Source organism: Atractosteus spatula, chromosome 11 (genome assembly GCF_055471065.1).
Source record: "Atractosteus spatula isolate fAtrSpa1 chromosome 11, fAtrSpa1.hap1, whole genome shotgun sequence".
NCBI lineage: Eukaryota > Metazoa > Chordata > Actinopteri > Semionotiformes > Lepisosteidae > Atractosteus > Atractosteus spatula.
This window is the reverse complement of record NC_142716.1, coordinates 20199755-20220537: the sequence shown is the minus strand read 5'-3', so window position 1 is coordinate 20220537 and position 20783 is coordinate 20199755. Positions and strand designations below refer to the sequence as shown.

Sequence of the window (20783 nt, the reverse complement as noted above, 5' to 3'; positions counted from 1 at the left end):
TGCTTCTTAATGAAACACACACAGTGTTTTTGCAATAAATATTTACTGAAGTGCAAATCATCAAAACGCCATGCAAGACCAGAACAAGCAGAAAAACAAAATGGAGAAAAAACTATAGCTGCTGGAAGGCCAAAGCCTGTTAATTTTCACTTTTCACACACATGTGGCTTGGAACCAGGGCACAATCAGCACATGACTTACATGACTTACATAAGGATACACAAGTTGTATTTTGTGACATTGAAGAGGTACACATAAACGGTAAACAATTTATCAGTAGATAAATTTAGTGCTTAACATACAGTAAATTGTACTTTGGTTCTAATATTCTTGACATTCAGTAGAGCATTACAGTGGAATACAGATCAGAGTGACAGATAAGACATTGCATATGTATGACTGTTTTTCACACATAGTTGACATGTTACTGTTGTTATTATCTGTTATCTGACCAAAAACCATTTTTATAACCATTTTAAAGATGGAGTCATTTTCTGTATTCAGCTAATGAGAAATGTACAACATACTGTACCAAAGTGACTAGTATATTTCATTGTATAGTGTGATTAAAATAAGATCATGCATAACTTTTGTGGTTACACATTATATTTGTGTATTTATGGGTGAAAATAGCAATTTATAGTCTACAATGATTTTTAATTGTAAATGGTAGTTTGGATTTTTATTTCATACATAAAAATATAACATTAAAAAAACTACAGAGCAGATGAATACTGAAAAAAAGTACCATAACATAACCTTAGGTGCTTCTTCTCCACATTGCTTGTATTGTATTGTAACATGCTTGTATTTATATTTAATTTTGCAAGAAGTGAATTATAGAATAGAAATCAATTGTAGAACTCACTTGGATTCATCAAATTACACACTTCTTCCATTATGTACTTCTAAAACCTTTGAAAAACCGTTGCATATGGGCATGATAGAAGGGAGTGTATATGTTGCGGTGTCAATATAAGAGCCACTAAGATCTTTGATATCTTGAGGTTTAAATGTAATTGTAGGATCTACACTGGAGAGACCCAGTGGTGTATTCTGTAATGATCCTATTCCATCTCATGCTCGACTCGCATTTGTTTTTATCAAGGTATGAAAAGCACATGATTTCCGCATACAGTAATTAAATCCTGTGCTGCAGCATGGTTATTTTTATGTATGTTTACTTCAAAGTCTCCCTTAACTTAATCATAGGCATTAGCAGATTATTACAATTACATATTATATCATCCATATATCTGCTGAAATTACACTTGAACACTTTTATGATATTGATGCCTGTGTTTTTGTATTAAAACTGTCCGTTACAACATTCACAAAACACTGCAATATCTTAGTAACTAAAAATCAGAGCTTCACTACACTTTTCAGTCTGGTGAAATTAATTAATGTTTTTTTACATTCATTAAAAGTAATGCATCAATGCCCAGGAGCACGCAATCACATTCTTTAATTGAAAAATTCTGTCTCGCATTCAATACAGTACCTGAACAGGTAAACAGGTTCTAATGTACTTACAGTATTCAGCAAGCTGTGAAACTGCCCAGAGTTCCTTAAGTGCATTGAGGTACTTCTAGGACACAGCCTATAAATCTACTAAAATGTGACAAGTGAATGTACAAGATAAGAGACTGATATGGACCCACCTATTTTTAATACACTAAATTCTGAAAGCCATGGCTCTTAGAATGAAAGTTGGACTAGACAAACGGCAGTAGTGTGAAAACGTAACATGGAGAAATGAAGTTCAGTACATAAACATGTGCAATAAGTCACAGCATTGCTTGGCAGTGCTCACAGGGGGCAATGGACCATGACATTCCCCACCTGTGAGCACTGTCATCCACAGACAAATGAATCCGTACACAATCACAATGAGCCTAGGGTGCTGCCATTGTCTAAGTGAGCGTGTCCCCATCGGCCTATATATATATACACCCATATAGGTCAAGGGTGCAGTTTCCACAATTAAACCAATCCACATAACTTGAGAAGAACCACATATTTTGGAAAATAAAAATAAATATTGGTAGGCACTTAAAAGAGGTGTCTCCCCATTTGATAGCTAGTAATGCCAGAGATGTCATATTCATTTCCGGGAGGACTGCAGGGCCTTCTGTCTTTCATTACATGCCAATACTCCCTTTTGTTATTGCCCTAATGAAATATTTGGTATAGAATGCGTAAAACTTTTATTCTAACACCAAAAGACCATGGAAAAACTATTTTATGACTAGTTGACTCGATAATTAGACCCATGAATGTAATTATAAGCTTGTGCTGGAACAAAAACCAGGAGGTAAAACTGACATCCCTGCCCTGTTCCCTACTTGGAACAACCTGGTAAGATGACCTTTTTCAAATGTGTACTTCCAACAAGGACATGCTTCACTTCCAACTCACCAGTATATACTTTTAATAATAATCTACTGATCCTCCATTAGAATATCAAAATATTTACGTTGGAGAACTTCGTTATGTGAGGAAACAGTTTCAGGCTTTTTGGGGATACCCTGAAATGACTTTGAGGCTCCCCCAAGGCTTCCATGCACCGTGGCTAGGGAAGCCGTGGAGTTTGTATGTTCTCTCATGTTTGCATGGGTTTTGTCTGGATGCTTGTTTCCTCCCACAGCCCAGAAATGTACTGGTAGGTTAATTGGTTAATTGCAAAATTGGGCCTAATAGTGTGTGTGTGTCTGCCCTGCGATGCATTGGTGTCCTGTCCAGGGTCACCTTGCCTATTGCCCATTGCTTGTTGGGATAACCTCTGGCTTTCCCATGATCCTGAACTGGAAGAAAATAGATGGGTAAATGGAAACTGACTGCTGAAAGCCCCATATCTGAAATAGTCATTTATATGTGATCAAGGTTGTGTTTTATGAAATTGACACATGGATATCATAACACATCTTCAGGAAACAATGTTGCATTTTTTTTACCCTGCATGTAGAAATAAATTCTTTAAAAGAGTGGCTGTAACTGACAGTCTAGTTTCTCAGATTGAGAAATGTAGCCACAAAATAAATGCAGGAATAGCATGTCAGATTCCTTCTTTTTTTTTTAATTCCTACACTGAACCTGTCCAATTACATTTGTAGAAATCCTACATCTTACTGGCCCAAAAATACAGCTTGCTGAACAGGTCACCATCGTACTTAATGACCCCTTTTGTTAACTGATTCATAACAGATTATAACAAAAATGAAAACAGTATGCAGAACACATATCTTAAGGCAATTTGGGAATGATTCATCTCTTCTGGGCTGAAGTGTTTATTTGAAACAGTGTGTCCATGATTTAATCCTTTCATTCCTAACTGGGCAAACTACTATTTATGCAGCCTATGACAGGTTTTGTCTTCATTGTAAAATTTAAGATCCAGCAATTAGACTACCTGGGCTCACTTCTTCACCCATTTCACTTTTGCAGCAATGAATTACAACAGATGTTATAATTACATTAGCCCTGATCCCTGATAAAGTTATAGGGTTGGATAATTGTTGACTTACATGAGTACCTGTTAATGCTTGCTATGTATTGATTATGACGGGTTTTACCTATTGATTTGCCTACAGTATAGTCTTTTTACTGCACACTTAATACATTTAATTAGGATAAATGGCATTAATTTAAATAAGAGAACAAAGTATTCGAGTTAATGTAACTTCAAATGTTTTTCATTTGAGAACTGACAAAGATCACTAACCGTATTCTAGATGTAAAAATATAGTCTGCATGAAAACATTTCATGTAGGCTATAAAAATACTAATATTAGCAAAATATAGGTACAGTAAATAAAATATTTTTACAGGAATATGAGCACCGACAAAAGAAATCATTGGCTTCAAGTGCATAATTGTGCATCATTGACAAATATAGTAATATCTAAATTCTGTCTGTATTTAATACCAAATACAAAATTCAAAACTTTAATATACTGGTTTCCTTCATTTCACACCACAATGTGTTCCAGTTCACATTCCAGTTGATCTCTGAGTGACTTCATTGGAACCACTACTTGATCAATTACTGCATATCTCTGGTTTCTATTCAGTGATAATTTAAAGCTTATAAAATCTGGTAGACTAGACTACAGCTCTACAGGACAAGGGTTACAGACCCCTGGGTTAGAAACCAGCCCCACAGGCAGGGCCAGGATTTTGGCTGGATCTTTAATCCTCTCTTATTCCCTGTTATGTATCTTACTCCACCACACATGAACTGCATACTCACAAATAACAAATCTGCAGTTATTCCAATAAAATAATAAAGTCACTAAAAATGTTAATATAAATTAATCCAACAAGTTGCTTTTTATATAATAGAATGACATTTTTTAATACCGTTTCTTTAGATGATTTACTTCAAATGTTTTTGGTGCTCCAGAATTAATAGTGTGACTGTACAGTACATTTGTCACCCACCTTCTTACGTATAATTAGATAAATTTCATAGGACGTCTAACAAATCATTTTTTTTCTGAAGTGTTTCATTCTTTCAAGAGTGGAATGGAAAATTATAATTCATGACCATAACCACGTATTTTTGTTATGAAGTGAAAACAGTACTTTTTAAGCAAACACTGAAGAACAATGGTTTATTTCCCCCAGTCATAACGTTGTTAGAAGATAAATAAAATAATATTTTTTCTTTAATTATTTTGAGATGTAATACATTTTTCATCCAATTAATGATTCAGAAAACATTAAATCATTTGTAAGTGATGTAAGCCTGCATGTTATCAAAAGATTTTACTGACTTTATTGCTAATTTCGAGCGTCTGCCAATGTGATTGTTATACTGTACCATGTACCTGCTGTATACAGCATATATTAACCTATAAATTATAAATGTAAAAATTAATATATAAATATCTGAGTCATTAATAACTGTGGAGTAGGTTTTGCTATAGAGAGATGGACATAAAGACTTTATGTTTGACCCACCTCTGCATTTTTAATAAGCTGTTCTTCCTTTCAAAAACACAGGACAGTAAAAGAAGAGAGTTTACATTCAGGTCTAGCAAACAAACAGGGATTTCTGATCAAAATGATTATTTTCACCCAAATAGGATTAAATAAAATTATTATTAAAAATAATTTTCTGATCTCTTTCTCCTAAGTACAGAAAAAATATTTGAATATACTTATTTTTGGTTTACCTTCTTAATGCCTGAAATAATAAATTACTGTACAGTAAGCACATGATAATATATAAATATAATATTTTACAGCTATCAATAGATACAGTGTAGATTTTCAAAACTTAACTAAATATCTGATAAGTGAACACTTTGACTTTGCTGTTATTAAAAAAAATAAAAAAAGGAAAATTAAGCCGTGAACCTTGCAAACTCTGAGGGATTGAGTCTTGTACTCACAGCAATTGATGGTTAAACTCATGTTGCTATAGTGACCAACACTGTAGTGGTGTGGACTCAGTGGGCACAGTGAGGGCTCTGGCTTGGGAAGGCTTGTGCAGCTGCCTGCCTGCCTACTCAGCGTGCCAGTGTAGTGATGAGACTGGCACACATCTCGAAGAAGTCCATGGTGTGGCTGCCCTGCCGGGGAGTGACGAGGTGTGTGCTGCCAGTCAGAGAGCCTGAGAGCGAACCACTGAGGACGGGAGTCTCCATGACAATGGCCGCCGAATCAATACTCAGCCGGGGTCGGTGCAGGCCTGCAGCAGAGGAGGAGCGCTGGGGTGTGGAGGAGCCTGATTTTTGTTCCACAACATCATCTGGAAAGAAGCAAGGAGGAAGCAGTTGCAACTGCACTAAATTTAGTGGACCAGGTGTTTTGTTTCGGCGACGGCAAAAAGACAGCATAAAATAAGCAGAAAGAAATGGAAGCGAATAATTTAATGCATCTACTTTTAAGAAATTCTAAATGTGTAAGTACGATATTTTACACAAAGACGATATCTTCTGCATACAATATGAAACACTTTTTAATATGTTTTGCCCACCCTAAAAGTACAGTATAGATATGCAGTTTCATTATAGTAGAATCAATACTATAATGGCACAAAGTAAAACAGACCCTGAAAATTATTTTGATACTCCCAAATGATTTTGCATAGTGAATTGTGCTTTTCCAAGTGTCAGCTCACAGTTACCATCCTTGCACATGCACAGGGGAAGAAGTGTCAACTGACCTGCTCAGCTTTGAGCCACTTGTGTTTTAATATGTCACAGGCACCACAGTTCAGGAGGTTCAGTGCCAATTAGAGAGAGGATCATCCCTCGCTGACAGCACTGCATTCCTGCACTCAAGCTACAGGAGGTGCTGTTCCACCAAGAGCCGAGAACCCCAACTGACTAATCCCACACTTCCCTCAGACTCATTCAGGCTGTGATATCCCTTGTGGACAAGTGAAAAAACTCAGTTCACAGTTTAAGTGCCTTTCTGGTTGAGCTGCTCAGAGGGATATAGCTAAGATAATATTCAGAAGTATGTGAAGCACTGCAAATGCCACATTACTTTGTGTATAAATAGTGTGATTTAACAACATGACATAGCTGAAGATGTGCAGTACCTTTGTTTTCCTTACCGTCAATGCTCTTAAAGTCCAACAGGTAACTGCGATTGTCTACCTGATAAAGCTGAAGGCTCATTTTTACATAATTTCCTGTTACAGGATTTTTTCTTCTAACTCTCAGGTGATAAGGATTCACAACCTGCAATTCACATTAAAGATTGACTCAATACATGCCAAAAAAATAAGATTGCAAACACAGTACCAATACATTAAATGAGTAAAATGGAAGTGCATAAGTATGTAGAGTGTGTAGGTACAGTGCCATATTTGCCCCCTTACTGATTTCCTCTATTATTGCACATTTTTGACACTGAATGTTTTCAGGTCTTCAACCAAAATCTAATATTAGATAAAGAGAACCTGAGTGAACAAATACATGTTTTTACTTATTTCATTTATTTAATTAACAAAGTTATCCAACACCAACTGGCACTGTGTGAAAAAGTACTTGCCCCCTTAGTTAAATCAACCCAATTAAAAGGATAATTTAGAGTCAGCTGATTGAATACAGCCAGGCTTGATTACAGCCAGCCCTGCTCAATATAAACCTCACTTATTTTGACCCTTACTAACAGAGTCAAGTTGCCAGCACAAAGATTCAACAAGCACCTTATGCCACGACCAAAGGAAGTTCCTGAAGAAATCAGAAAAAAGTTGTTGATATCTATCAGTGTGGAAAGGGTTACAAAGCCATTTCTAAGGCTCTGGGACTCACAGTGAGAGCCATAATCTCCAAATGGAGAATACTTGGAACAGTTGTGAATCTTCCTAGGAGTGGCTGGCCTGCCAAAATTTCTCCAAAGGCGCAGTGTAAAATCATTCAGGAAATCACAAAGGATCCTAAACAAACATTCAAAGAACTACAGGCTTCTCTTGCCTCAGCTAAGGTCAGTGATCATGACTCCACAATTAGAAAGAGACTGGGCAAAAATGGGCTTCATGGGAGAGTAGCAAGGCGGAAACCACTGCTAACCAAGAAGAACATAAATGCTTGTCTCTCATTTGCCAAGAAGCGCCTGGATGATCCCCAAGCCTTTTGGGAGAGTGTTCTATGGACAGATAAGTCAAAAGTGGAACTTTTTAGATGACATTGGTCCCATTATGTCTGGCGTAAAGCAAACAGAATATTCCACAGTAAGAACATCATACCAACAGTCACACATGGTGTTGGTAGTGTGATGGAGTGGGGATGCCTTGCTGCCTCAGGCTGCCTCAATTATGACTTGCCATAATTGAAGGAACCATGAATTCTGCTCCGTATTAGAAAATTCTTAAGGAGAATGTCCAGTCATCCGTCCGTGAGCTGAAGCTGAAACGTAGTTGGGTCATGCAGCAAGACACTGATCCAAAACACAAAAGCAAGTCCACATCAGAATGGCTAAAAAGAAGCAAAATTAAAGTTTTGGAGTGGCCTAAAAGTCCAGCCCTAAACCCAATAGAGATGCTGTGGCAGGACCTGAAATGAGCAGTTCATGCTCGAAGACCTACCAATGTTTCTGAATTAAAGCAGTTCTGTGAGGAAGAGTGGGCTAAAATTCCTCCACAATGATGTGAAAGAATTATAGGAAGCGTTTGGTTGCAGTTATTGCAGTTAAAGGTGGCGCAACCAGTTATTAAGTTTGAGTGTAAATTAGTTTTTCACACAGGGGATATGGGTGTTGGATAACTTTGTTTATTAAATAAATGAAATAATAATACACAAAGTGTTATTTGTTCACTCAGGTTCCCTTTATCTAATACTAGATTCTGTCTAAAGATCTGAAAACATCCAGTGTGACAAATATGCAATAATAGGAGAAATCAAGAAGGGGGCAAATACTTTTTAATGGCATTGTATATATTTATACAGTGTGTAAAGAATATAGAAGTTCAAAGTATCTAAGTACCTGTAAGACTGGATGCATTTTAATCCAAAGGAGACTGCAATCTTCAATGATAAAATTAGACACTGTGATTTAATAGTTTTATTATAATAGTTGGATTCCTTATCATTAAAAACGTCTGGCTTTTTAATTAGACAAGGGTAGTCTGAGTCTAGCTAAACTTTGAAATCCTAACAAAAACCTTAGCTTTTTTAAGACAAAACAGTTGGGCAGAGTTTAAATAATTGTTAAATGTTAATGGCCAAACACAAACTATTTTGGCATAATGTCCATATACTATAATGTATGTGCTCTGCTGTTTTGTTCCCATTCACAATTAAAAACAAATATGTGTTATATACTGTAATAGTTTGGTATTTATAGTGGCCGTAAGAGAATGTATTTACTGAAATCTTTCTCAGAATAACAAGAAGATGGAAATCTTACAAAAAAAGAGAGAAATATGCCTATTTTATTTATTTAGCTTCTTGAAAGAGCTTCTTTTGAAAGGCTAATGAGGATGGGGAATACTTTAGATAGACACTACATTGTAAATGAGCTAATTTTCTAAGCTGAATAAACCTGAGAACAGCATGCCGTGTTTAATTGGCTATGACTTTACACATGAACCATGATTATGGTTCAGATGGTGTGGGTAACACTAAATCTGTAACGCCTAAAGAACTGACCACCCTTGGTAATAAGCTTGATGCAGTCAAAAGCCCTGCTGCAATTAAAACTACACAACCCAGAAAAGCAGCAATTCCCGCTTTACCAGTGTGCATCCAGAAACCCACCTTCCATTCATAGTCTAGCTGTTTCATGGCCCGGTACACTTCAGCCATGATGTCGTAAGGCTTGCTCTGGCTGCGAATACCCAGGTGCCACTTGGCCTTCTTGACAGCAAGGGGCTTGGGCTTGGTGGTGTTGAGGGCATCCAGCGGACAGCGCGCCTTGGGGCTGTCAGCCATGAGTGGGGGCATGCGCTCAGGGTGGGGCTTGACCCCAGGGGGCAGGGGCATGTTGTCGTCCATGAAGGAGCCCGTGGGAGGGCTGGAGGCCAGGTAGAACTCGCTGGCCTGGTTCATGATGCGGCGGTTGTCGATGATGAGGTGATAGGCCACGGCCAGCTGGTCCTGGGGGTCCCCGCTGTACAGGCTGCTCATCACCTCTGACTCAGTGCACTCAAACTTCTCACACACCTCCCGCACTGCCTCCTCATCAATCACATTGGCATCGTAAGAGGGATCCTCGGGAAAGAGGTACCCAGGAAGGTCCTGCTTGAACCACTCATGTTCCCTGCCAGAATGTAAGAAAGGCTACTATGGTGGTTAATCAAAACGGTTAGAAACATATCACTTAACTGGTTTGGGAATGCACAGAGGCCTAAGCATCTTGGAAGGCTGTGAAGAGATAGAATTAAAGTTATTATATATTTGACTCTTAGTAAACCTCTTCCAAATGGCTTATTGATTATTCTGCTGTATTCCTTGTATAGCACAATAAAGTGATGATGCTAGGTAGGTCTGTTAAGGGGCAGGGGGTGCTGTATGTATATACATAGCTATGCTGAGTTTACAAGCTCTTTGTGTTATAGTTAGTTTTTTGTTGCTTTATAGAGTATACATTTATATATACTATATAAGTTCTTAATCAGTAAACAAATAATAAAAGGTTGTAATAAAAGTCAATAAGCCATAATAGTGCATTTTGCAAGATTTTATATTTTCATTTTAGACTAGTTCTACAAGTCAAATAATGAATGTCTTCTATTTTATTTATAAAAATTCAATTTAGTTAGAATCTATTAAATCAATCGACCGATACTATTATAACGTAGAGAATGGGCCATCATATAACCCAAAATATAGCTAAAAGTGAACTGTCTTGCATGGTTTTTATTAGCAACTCCACAAGAAAAGATGATCTACAAACAAAGGCATAGTACAAAAAAAACATTAAAGCAAATTATCTTTTTGTTATATATTATTATAATAGCATGAAGACCATGTTTAGCAAGTGCATATCAACAAAAAGAGCTTAAGGTTTCCTCCATGATAATCTGAAAAAACAATTAAGGATTCCAAGGCAATAAATCACGTGATCATATACCACTCAGTGAATGACATGGGTACCTGATGTCCTTGATGGTGGCTCTTTTCAGAGGGTCCACTTGTAGCATGAGCATGAGGAGGCTAGCAACCGAGCGGTTCAGGTACTCTGGGATGTAAAACACGCCCCCTCTGATCTTTTTAAAGAGTGTAGGCACGTGTTCATCATCGAAGGGCAGTGTTCCACACAACAAGGCATAGAGTATCACTCCGCAGCTCCAGATGTCCACCTCGGGACCTGCATAGAGCCTGTAGGAAAAAACGCAATACAAGACTATTAAGCATGAGCATGTCAAATCCTTATTAAAAGGTTAGAGAATGCCACATGGTATTCATGGCAAACAAACAAAACACTAATTCTGTTCACTGTCCTTTACAAATTCTTGACACACATGTAAAACATGTTTATGTTAAGTTATTGTCTTTTATATATTTTGATCATATAAACGACGTGTCATTATTAACTCAGGAACATTAATTAATAAAATAAAATTATCAGTGTGTTTAAGGGAAAACAAGAGCTACGCATGTAGATAAAATCATACTTTTGAAACAGATATAAAACTACAATACAAAATAATCATTGGTTATGAAGTGTAAGTTCATTTTACTACAAAGACCAAACCAAATATGTTTCAATTATTTAATTCATGTTACCTTGAACAGAAAAAGAAGTTCTGTTTGAGTAAAAAATATCTCAACTTTTGTCAAGCCAGACAATTCTAAAGTGCATACACATTCCTTCTCTAAGTGCCAGTTAAAATACACACAAACATATGACCTCTCACCTCCCAGAGATGACCTCAGGGGCAGCGTAATTTGGGGAGCCACAGCTGGTCCTCAGGAACTCTCCATCTGACATCATGTTTGAGAGACCTGACAGAAACAGGTTATATTAACTTTCACGCACACACAAAGTGGATGTCCAACTCCAGGTATGTCTTAGGAGTCCATTGTGTTCTAGTGATTGAGAAATAGATTAAGTCATTATTTTGTATTTTTGACTCTCCAACAGCAGCTGTTAGCATATTGTTCATTATTATCTACAGTATGTAATTCTCTCAGAATAAATGAGTAATCAGTAATTAGTAGCACAGTAAAATCATATCCAAACACAATTTTGAAAAATCTATTTTATAAATGTTCTGTTTTTAATAAATTAATGCATTAAACCAAGATGAAGGCTTTTAATTAAAACAGCAATTATTATTAGGTTTCTGTTCTGAATTAAATGAACATCTTCTTGTTTGTTTCTTTTAAACAGTCAACAAAATGAATGATGTCATTAAAGCTTCCTATTTGTGGCTCTTTTTACATGCTTTTGTAGGACCGAATGCATATCCTGTTCCACTAAATATGCCTTGCCTTCACATCTAAGACTCCAGTGTAAAAACACAAAAAGAATTACTCCTCCACAATCAGAAAATCCAGGAAGGTCAAGAGTGAAATTCTGTAAGGTTATTAAATAACTGAAGGTTTTACAGCTGTGGTGCTTGCTGCCAAATTGGAATCAACACTAGTTGTCGCCTAGCAACCAATGAGCTCTTGTCAATCTCACAATCCCCAACTCAGGGATAACAACATACCAAAGTCAGCAATCTTGGCGTTCATACTGGCATCCAGGAGAACGTTCTCTGGTTTCAGGTCACGGTGAACCACCATGTGTCGATGGCAGTAATCCACTGCTGAAATGATCTGCTGGAAGAGACGTCGAGCCTCTGTGTCCTCCACCTAAATAAAAAATCTCCACAGCTTACTACAAATTCTGGACTCTTACCTTTTACAGACTGTAAAGCATATTCTTATTATTGTATAATGGAAATTTACATACATGCAGAGTATATGACTGGCTCTGCTAAAACTAGGTTTGTTGAGGATCATTCCTAAAGTATCCTTTGTTCATGCAAGTATCCTGACCTTATGAGGTAATATTTGCACACGTAAAAATGCTAAAAATGCTGACTTTGGCTCCATTTTCACGACTATCAGCAAAGATTCTGTATTTATACAGAAATAAGCTCAAGGAATCTAATTTGGGGAAACAGGATAGCAATAGCTGTTAGGAAATTAACATATAGTGGAAGGAATTTCAAAATCGGAAAAAAATATTTTCCAAATTAGACAATACAATGTTAATTATATAGTTTAATGAAAATCATAAAGGGCGGAATACACAGTCATAAAGAGAACAACACCCAAAGTGCCCTTTAGATGTTTTCTTAAACTTAAATCTTTAATGTTTTAATCTTTATTCCATTTCAGGGTTACAAAATATGAATACTTAGTAAAATACTAGATTTTCATGGAAATTAGCAAGAATTCTCAACTGCACAGTAGGGGTGGGCGAAAAAATCAATTCTTAGATGCATCCTGACTCTTTCTTGTACGATTCTGCATCCATGCTCAAAACTCTATAATCAATCTTTTAATTTTTGCACAATAATAAACATTTCAGATAAAAACAATACAATGTGCAGTAAAGGACAAATAGAGCAAATAATAATGGTTTAGTTTTTTGGGCATAGGACGAAACTAATTTTGTAGTGAAACGTAAAAACGTATAGGTTGACAAGTGCGCCATGCTTACATTTTAACTAAGCTAAGCTACCCGGTTTGTGAAGATAGACAAACTCCGGCCTGTACATTTTGAATTTTATGAAGTAAAAGGTAAAAATGAACTTGATAAGGGAATACAGTGTGCAAGCTGTGTCATACCAAGATAAAATATTTTGATATTTTGGGAATACAACGAACATGCGAAATCACATTTCACGTTTCCATCCAGAGTTGGAGGAAAAATGGCCTGTTCTTGTTGCTGCCGAACAGAGAACCCTCAAGCAAGTGTCAAAGCTTCCACATAGTTCGGAAAGGGAGAAGCGAATCACCATGTCTATAGCAAGTTTTATCGCAAAAAATGTACGCTCCCTACTCCGTTGTTGAAAACCAGGGCTTTCGCTTAATGTTGCAAACACTGGAGCCAAGGTACAACATACCGTCTCGGCGTCACTTTAGTGAAACAGCAATAACAATGCTCTACAACGACACCAAAACTCAAGTTTTGGAATCACTGAAGAAAGCAAATAGCGTGGCAATAACCTGTGATGCGTGGACGTCCATTGCAACAGAATCCTTTATCACTATTACCGCGTACTACATCACCGATGAATGGCAGTTTGTGTCTTGCATACTCCAGACTAGAGCAATGTATGAGAGCCATACAGGTGCGAACATGGCTGAAATACTGCAGAATGTTGCAGAAGAATGGCAGCTCATGACAAAAGATTTAGTTTTGGTGACTGACAATGCCTCTAACATGGCTGTTGCTGCACAGCTGGCTAAATTCCTACACCTGAGATGTTATGCTCACACACTGAATTTGGCCTCTCAGCAAGCACGCAAAAAAATCATGATGTATAGAAAACAAATCGAGATGCATCGAGAATCGATTTATAATCGCATTGTGGCACCCTAAATCGAAATTGAATCGAATCGTGAGGTGTCTAGAGATTCCCACCCTACTGCATAGCACACAAAGGGTAACACCAAGTTCTTACCCTCCCATGCTTACAGATGTAGTCAAACAGTTCACCTCCAGACACGTACTCCATAACCATGAAGAAGTCCGTGGGTGTACTGATCACCTGGTATCTAAAAAAAAAAGAACTCCAATTACTAATCAAGGTTCCAAAATATCACCCAGCACTGTCTGCGACAGTCTTAAAATGCAAAGGAAAGCCAACATTAATGTTTTAGACTTGCAGGCAAAATTAATTCCACTTTCATATATTTTTTTCTCCTAGATTGTCTTTGATGTCATTAGATATGAGGTACTGTATACCTACTGCAATTATTTTTTGTTTTGCTTCCTTTCTGCTCTCTAAGGTGTCTGCTTTGATTTTAAGTTATAACTTGCATGCATGTTAATGATGAATTTGTTGTCAAAATTAGACGCAATTTATAACATCTACAATTTGCTTTAAGGGCTTTAGGGAGTTCTGCAAGCACAGGTACACCTTACGTGTACGCATACACAAATACATCAGTCCTAACCAGCATTTCACTTACAGGACAGTGTTAAAGCCATAATTGATTTCACTTGTCTTCCTTGGCCTTCTTACTCTCTTTATACTTGGGAAATTCTCAAGGATTTTTGTAAAAACTGTAAGATGACTCCCAGCAAAATGTTTTGGATAACAGGTCTCAGTGGACTAGTTAACAAGGCCTTCTGACTGTTTCCTCAAAGCAACCACACAAAGCATTTCAGAGAGCTGAGACAACCCATTCCTTTCTCTTCATGTTCCCTTTTGGTAATGTATTCTATGTAATTATTAAAATTAAACATTTCAAATATTGATTTTATAAATAGAATTTACAGCCTATATACTGGATTGCCTGCTAGTCACCAAATGGATGTCTACCAAGGTTCAGTTGTTGGTTAAAAACCTAAATAGCCAAAGCCAAGTCTTAGCAGAAACCTAGGAAGTCTTCCAACAGCTTTTACAAAGCACAGAATTACCCATACTTGTCTCATCTTAACCTAAGAGAGATTTGACCTTTTACCACAGAAAGGAAGCATGTGATGTCAGTAGCAGAATATACCAGCACTAGCTTGTGAGCATTTAACTTTTCTTGCAGGATGGAATACTGCTCTAATGTGCCAGTGACTTCAAAAAATGTTTAATTGGAAAAGTATCTTCTTCCACCACTGTTAGGTTGCATGAACTTTTTGTGTCATGATATCTGCTTGTTTCAGTAAGCCTGGATATCATCAGACAATTTAAATTACTTTAACTTACTCTGAACTAAAATTGGCCACAAAATTATTAAGATATTTCACCAACTAATTGATTGATTTAAAAGTTTAAACCTCTTTGGAGGGAAATATATTGGTCAAGAAAATAACTTAAAGAACACTATCAAAAATGTGCTTATACTGTATGGTATTATACTGTGTATTTGTTAAGCGCATACAGAAGCAGTAAAAATGCTTATTATATATATATGTATTTAAATATGTCCACATTGTTTACTGAGAATTATTTTTCAGTATATTATAACATTAGGGCCTTCAACCAGTGAATATGGGAAAAGTCTGTTTGAACTTGACTAGCACCAGCATAACATGGGAGGATTATGAACTGAAAGAGACATTAAAGATTTGTGGTTACTGTGTATCTCGAGGGCTGCAATCATGCTCCACTCTGACAAAATGCCTAGATTTTAGTTCACCTGATGTTGCTCACAGTTTAATAATGTGAGGGTGACGGAAAAGCTTGAGGTTCTGTATTTCCCTTTTTATTTTCCCCACCACATCCAGGCTGCGGATTTTCTGACGATTCAGAATCTTCACTGCAACCTTGTGTCCAGTCAGCTGGTGCTCCCCAACTAGCAAAAGCACAGAACAGCAACAACAGTGAAACAACTGAAAGAATCCAGAGAGCAGGTAAGCAAGGCTCCAGGCCCATAAAATGTACACTTGACAAGCAAAAGTGATGGAACTGTCAGTAAAAATCAATTCAAAGGTCTCAGTTCATCTGTGAAAAAGATATACAAGTACTGATTAAAAAGTGAATATATTATCCATTTGCTTAGAAAAAATAATATTCAGAAAAAGTATTAACTTTCCTTCTTTATGAATGCATTCCCGCCAATAACAAGAGGATATGGTGTGCACATTAAGAGCAGAAAATACACTTAAAACTAGTCTTTCAACCCATGACAGCTTCCAATTCATATATACTGTACAGAACAATTCTACTAGGAAGTAAAGCGAAATTTTAAAATGTGTCCATACATCAACCTGCACAGTTGAAGTGGTAAATCATTCTACAGAACATTTAGTATGGTTTGTCATGCTATTTCTCAATGCCTAATTAAGCAATTAAAGACCACAAGACTAAGACTACCATGTTTTTTTGTTAAAAATCTACAAGATTAATTTAAACTACCTTCTTGGAGTCTTTAATTTAGCATTCTGAAAATATTTGTGGAACATTACTTATTATTGCAAATTTATTTTGCTGGTGAATATTGCATGATTATGATCAGAAAATGCCTGGTTTATAAAGTTTTTGAATTGGTCTCACTGCTCTATCTTAAAACAATCATGGTTGCAGTACAAAAAGGCAACGGAAATCAATTCACTGACTTAATGTAAGGTACAAACCTGGTTAATATTAAAGGCAGAAGAGTTTACTGAGATCTCTGGTTTGCCTATTACGTCCCATGCAATATTCTCATTAGACTATGATAAGTACTATTAATGTATACAACTGGAACATCAGGATCGCTCATTTGAGAGCAGAGCTCCTGTCGTCTCTTGACATGAAGCATGATATAAGCCAAAGACAACATCCCTCACTTTTCTGTGAGAACTACCAATATTTAATAAAACAAATAACAGAAGGAGAAAGACATTGTAAAAAATTGTTACACTCAAACCCTTAGCTCAGCTTCAAACATCTTCTACAAAACAGCCTGGCTGTTTCAAAAAAGCAATTAAACATGCTCAGAGAGCCAGCATCCTGCTTGTGAATCCACATCCCCTCCAGATAAATATGCTGTGCATCCTCAACAGAGAAAATTCAGAATATGATATCTTTCTAAAATGTAAAAAAGTACTGTGTAGACTAAATAGAAAACGGAAAACTGTGATTTACAAAATTGCTTGATAGACTCCCCAGGGTTCAGTGTTATCTTAGATACCAGGCTATTTTTTCTCTTTTTGTGCTTTAATCTACAGTAATTCCTGCTTTCCCCTGGTCCTGAAAACTCACACAGCATGTTAAGGACATCCAGATTGCAGCCTATAATCTTCCTTGGGGTAGCAATACAGTACATGTCCTAGATAATTCTCAAGTTACTGATGTTAAAGTAAATGCAACCATTTCATACAATTGATCTCACTTTTTTATATTGAAGACTCATGCTATTTATTTTTTACCTTACCCTTATAATGAAGGACAACTCCATTATAGGAAAAAGGATAAATAATATGTCTGTATTAATTCTTCTCCTGCCCCAACAACAACCAAGCAAAGTCTAAAACTAAAACAAAAAGCAAAGTAATGTCAATTTCTGGATCTTCTGGATCTCTATGTTTTGTGGTCTGTTGTGACCACATGGGGACTAGATCAATACAGTAATGGCTAAGATGTATGTGATAAAGTAACGGGTGCCTGAAACTTTCTTGGAGTTTATAGTTTTGGGAAAGGTATAGCAAAAGTTGTTAAAAACTCCATTAAATCACTGATGAGATTTCAATTGCTTATATCCCCAAGTTCTGTTAACACGTACTGTAGTTTGGTTTTTCAGCAATATAGATAATGCAGAATCCCTAAATTTCAGCAAATTAAAACCAAAATCAGAGAAGCGCGTAATCACGCTAGAACATACATCTTTTATAAATAAGTCTACTAAGTCTACTCCTCTGATGTGGTGACAATTAATTACCGGATTTCAAAAGTTGAGCGGTCCAGACCTCAGACGCGCCCATTAAAAATCTTACTATTCTTGAAATACGCTGTTTGCTTCTCTTTAAAGCGGTTTCCAAGGTCAAGCTGGGATGCATTCCAAATTCCAACCTACAGGTGGCTGCACTTGCTGGTTTGTCTAGGCAGTGCTGATAATGCACATTGAGAAATACTGCAGACAAATTGGCGTTAAACGCTGCAAATGAAAAAATAAGTTGTCGTTTCCAAGCCACTAGGTACTTTTGATCATGAAAAAGTAGTGTTGCTCGTGCTTTTTACTCTCATGAATGGTTCGAATTTTCAACTTTGATAGAAATTGACATTTTTAGTTTTAATTATTGCATCTACAAACTATTGTGGTTTCCTTATTACCGGACAACAGTCTCCTAAATTACTTTCCCTCATTCTGTCTAACCTTAATATTGACCTAGCAAACAATAATTACCATTTTAACTTGAACCAGGAGAGCACTAATTCTAGTAGTAACATTCCAGACAGATTGGATCTTGTATTCTTTGGTTCTTTTGGTCATATTCTTTTAAAATTCAGAAAAAAAACGTTAGGCAACAGATGCAGTTTACTCGGAACCGATATCAACTAAACGAATTTACTAAAATGTTTATTTTGCCATTTTTTTAAATATCCTCATAGATTGGCGTGCGTAAAGGTTAAAGTAACAAGGTCAGAATTTCAAGCCGACAACACAGTTATCAACTCTGGTTTCCTTAAGAATAATTTGCTGCGTACATTTTACATCGGTTTAACATAATATTTGATATGGTATCCTATCATTACCAAAGTGTGATGATTTTTCTCAATTAATATTGCGCTGTCAAAGCAATGATTGTATATGCCTTACAAAATACTGCATTCGCATTTATAGTTACTGCATGTCAGAAAACAGGTTTTTTGATTTACTACTGCTTCCTAACCATGAACTGCACACCATAATATTTACAAGCGTTTGACAAGACTGCTCTCTGCATTGGTGATGACAGAATTCGGGATTTTTTAAAACAATCCCCATTCTTCAGTTATATTTACGAATTAAGCGTTCGCCGTTCGTAGGCTGCTCCCATACACTGTCAAGACACTGCTACGCCATTTGCGTAGTGTCCACCTGCAATGGTTTAACATTCACAGTCAAGGCAGAGGGGTAAGACATTTACAGTCTGTCGGAAGCTGTAGCAGTTTAATAAGAAAATAAAAAACACTTAACTCTTAACTTTTCCGAAGGTGCCGACTCCAAGGGTGTCTCCTAATATGTAGTGTCCTATTTTAACCCTGCCTTCGTGTTTCTGCTTCTCAGCCATTTTTGCATTTGTGATCCTTCTGTAGTTTTACCCAGAGTGCAGAGGGAGGCGAAGAGTACTGTACAACGTACACTACACCAAGCACGCGAAAGCAGTCAGACACCAGACAGCGCAATGCTGTTTATGGTGGTTGTCATTCTTCTGGCGAGAGACATGGGGGGAGGATGGTGGCAGCCTATTAACTCTTCCCCACAATTCGAAATGTGTGTCTGAAATGCCAGCGTATTTACCTGTTATTGGGAAAGTAATATTCTTAATACTTTACACGCTAAAACCTAATCCCGCTAGAATCACGGTGGATGCACTTCAAGGACATTTCTATGCAGTGTGTCACATTCTTGTCGTTTTGGAGATACTATAATGTTTGGTTGTTGTCTTTGATAACAGCATTAAAGTTGTTGCTGTTAGGAACTGACGACGTACTAGGTATTCTAGTGTACTGAAAGGTAACTCTTATTATGTACCATAGCAAATAAATACTGTATGTGCCAGAAAATTCTGAATTTATGATATACTGCAGCGAACGACCCTGCGGCTCTGGAGGCTGGAGATAGAGGACTTAGTTTAAAGAAAAGGGGTTTATTGCCCTTTAGATTACAGTATGTGTGCTAGTCACTAGGGGAGAGAGAGTGGAGTCCCGCAGTCTCCGATAGCAATACATGGCGAAATAGAAGATTTATATAATATAATACATGATTAACAGACGCAGTCAGGGTCTAGGTTGAGATGGAAATGGGCCAATCCAATACAGGTGGGAGCGGAATGCTACACTACATAAATGTGAACACTAGGTGGAGATGTACGATTTCTGTCGTTCTTATATAGTTCCAGTAGAAGGTAAAATGTCCAACAGCCCAACTGCTTCCAAAATACTAAGCTAACACAACAAAAGTCAACAATAGGTTCTTGTTTGTCTGTTGAAGATTGAATTGATTCTCAATGTTGTTTAGCAAAATATCATAATCACTTTCAACATCCACTTATCCAGTTTAGGGTCACAGATATACCCTGGATGGGACATCAGTCTATCACAGAGGACACAAAGATGCAGAGCTATTTTCACACCATTTTTTACAGAACAATCAGTTTATTCTTAATTTGATTAAATTGGTTAAAGGACAAGATTTGTACTAATGTCCTGCTGATTTGTTACCTCTATTGTAAATTGTTTTGAGATGTCTTAACAGGAAAGGCACAATATAAAAATTATTAAATTGTGCATTTTAATTACAACTTTCCAAATGAAACTAGTGCTGTACCACCTTAGGCTGTGAGCAGCTCTGTGTAATATCTGAGGTACTGTTTACTCTGAGAGGCAGAGAGATGTGACCTTAACTGAAATTTTACAGCCCCCTTGCCACTTGAAGAAGCAGGAGAAGGTCCTTTCCACCAGCTAGATTGAAGACTTCATTTGAGTCTTGTCAGAAGTATACTGCTGTGCAGCATTGTTTGTAAATTTCTGGTAA

At 36.9% G+C, this 20783-nt stretch overlaps 1 protein-coding gene across 3 annotated transcripts; it reads right to left on the bottom strand.

The window, feature by feature from the left end:
• Positions 1–26: 26 nt before the first annotated feature.
• prkaa2 (protein kinase, AMP-activated, alpha 2 catalytic subunit) lies at positions 27–19362 on the bottom strand. Of its 3 annotated transcripts, none has more exons than XM_088927275.1 (9): positions 19224–19362; positions 15776–15917; positions 14087–14180; positions 12119–12263; positions 11321–11408; positions 10557–10781; positions 9219–9720; positions 6557–6698; positions 27–5758 (listed from the first exon to the last, which is right to left on the bottom strand). In XM_088927275.1, exons 1-9 carry the CDS (start codon positions 19315–19317, stop codon positions 5517–5519), a joined length of 1674 nt encoding a protein of 557 aa, XP_088783401.1. In that variant the 5' UTR covers positions 19318–19362; the 3' UTR covers positions 27–5516. The 3 variants fall into 3 exon arrangements, with proteins under 3 accessions (XP_088783401.1, XP_088783402.1, XP_088783404.1); XM_088927276.1 differs by having other exon boundaries at positions 6572–6698; XM_088927278.1 differs by having other exon boundaries at positions 19231–19321.
• Between the last annotated feature and the right edge of the window lie 1421 nt (positions 19363–20783).

Bases quoted from the DNA above. Each gene is read 5' to 3' on its own strand.
- prkaa2 (XM_088927275.1), bottom strand. From the start codon at position 19,317: ATGGCTGAGAAGCAGAAACACGAAGGCAGGGTTAAAATAGGACACTAC. The intron at 9,721-10,556 runs GTACCCATGTCA...ACATTCTGGCAG, and splicing joins GCCACCATCAAGGACATCAG to GGAACATGAGTGGTTCAAGC. The intron at 6,699-9,218 runs GTGGGTTTCTGG...TGTGAATTGCAG, and splicing joins AGCTAGACTATGAATGGAAG to GTTGTGAATCCTTATCACCT.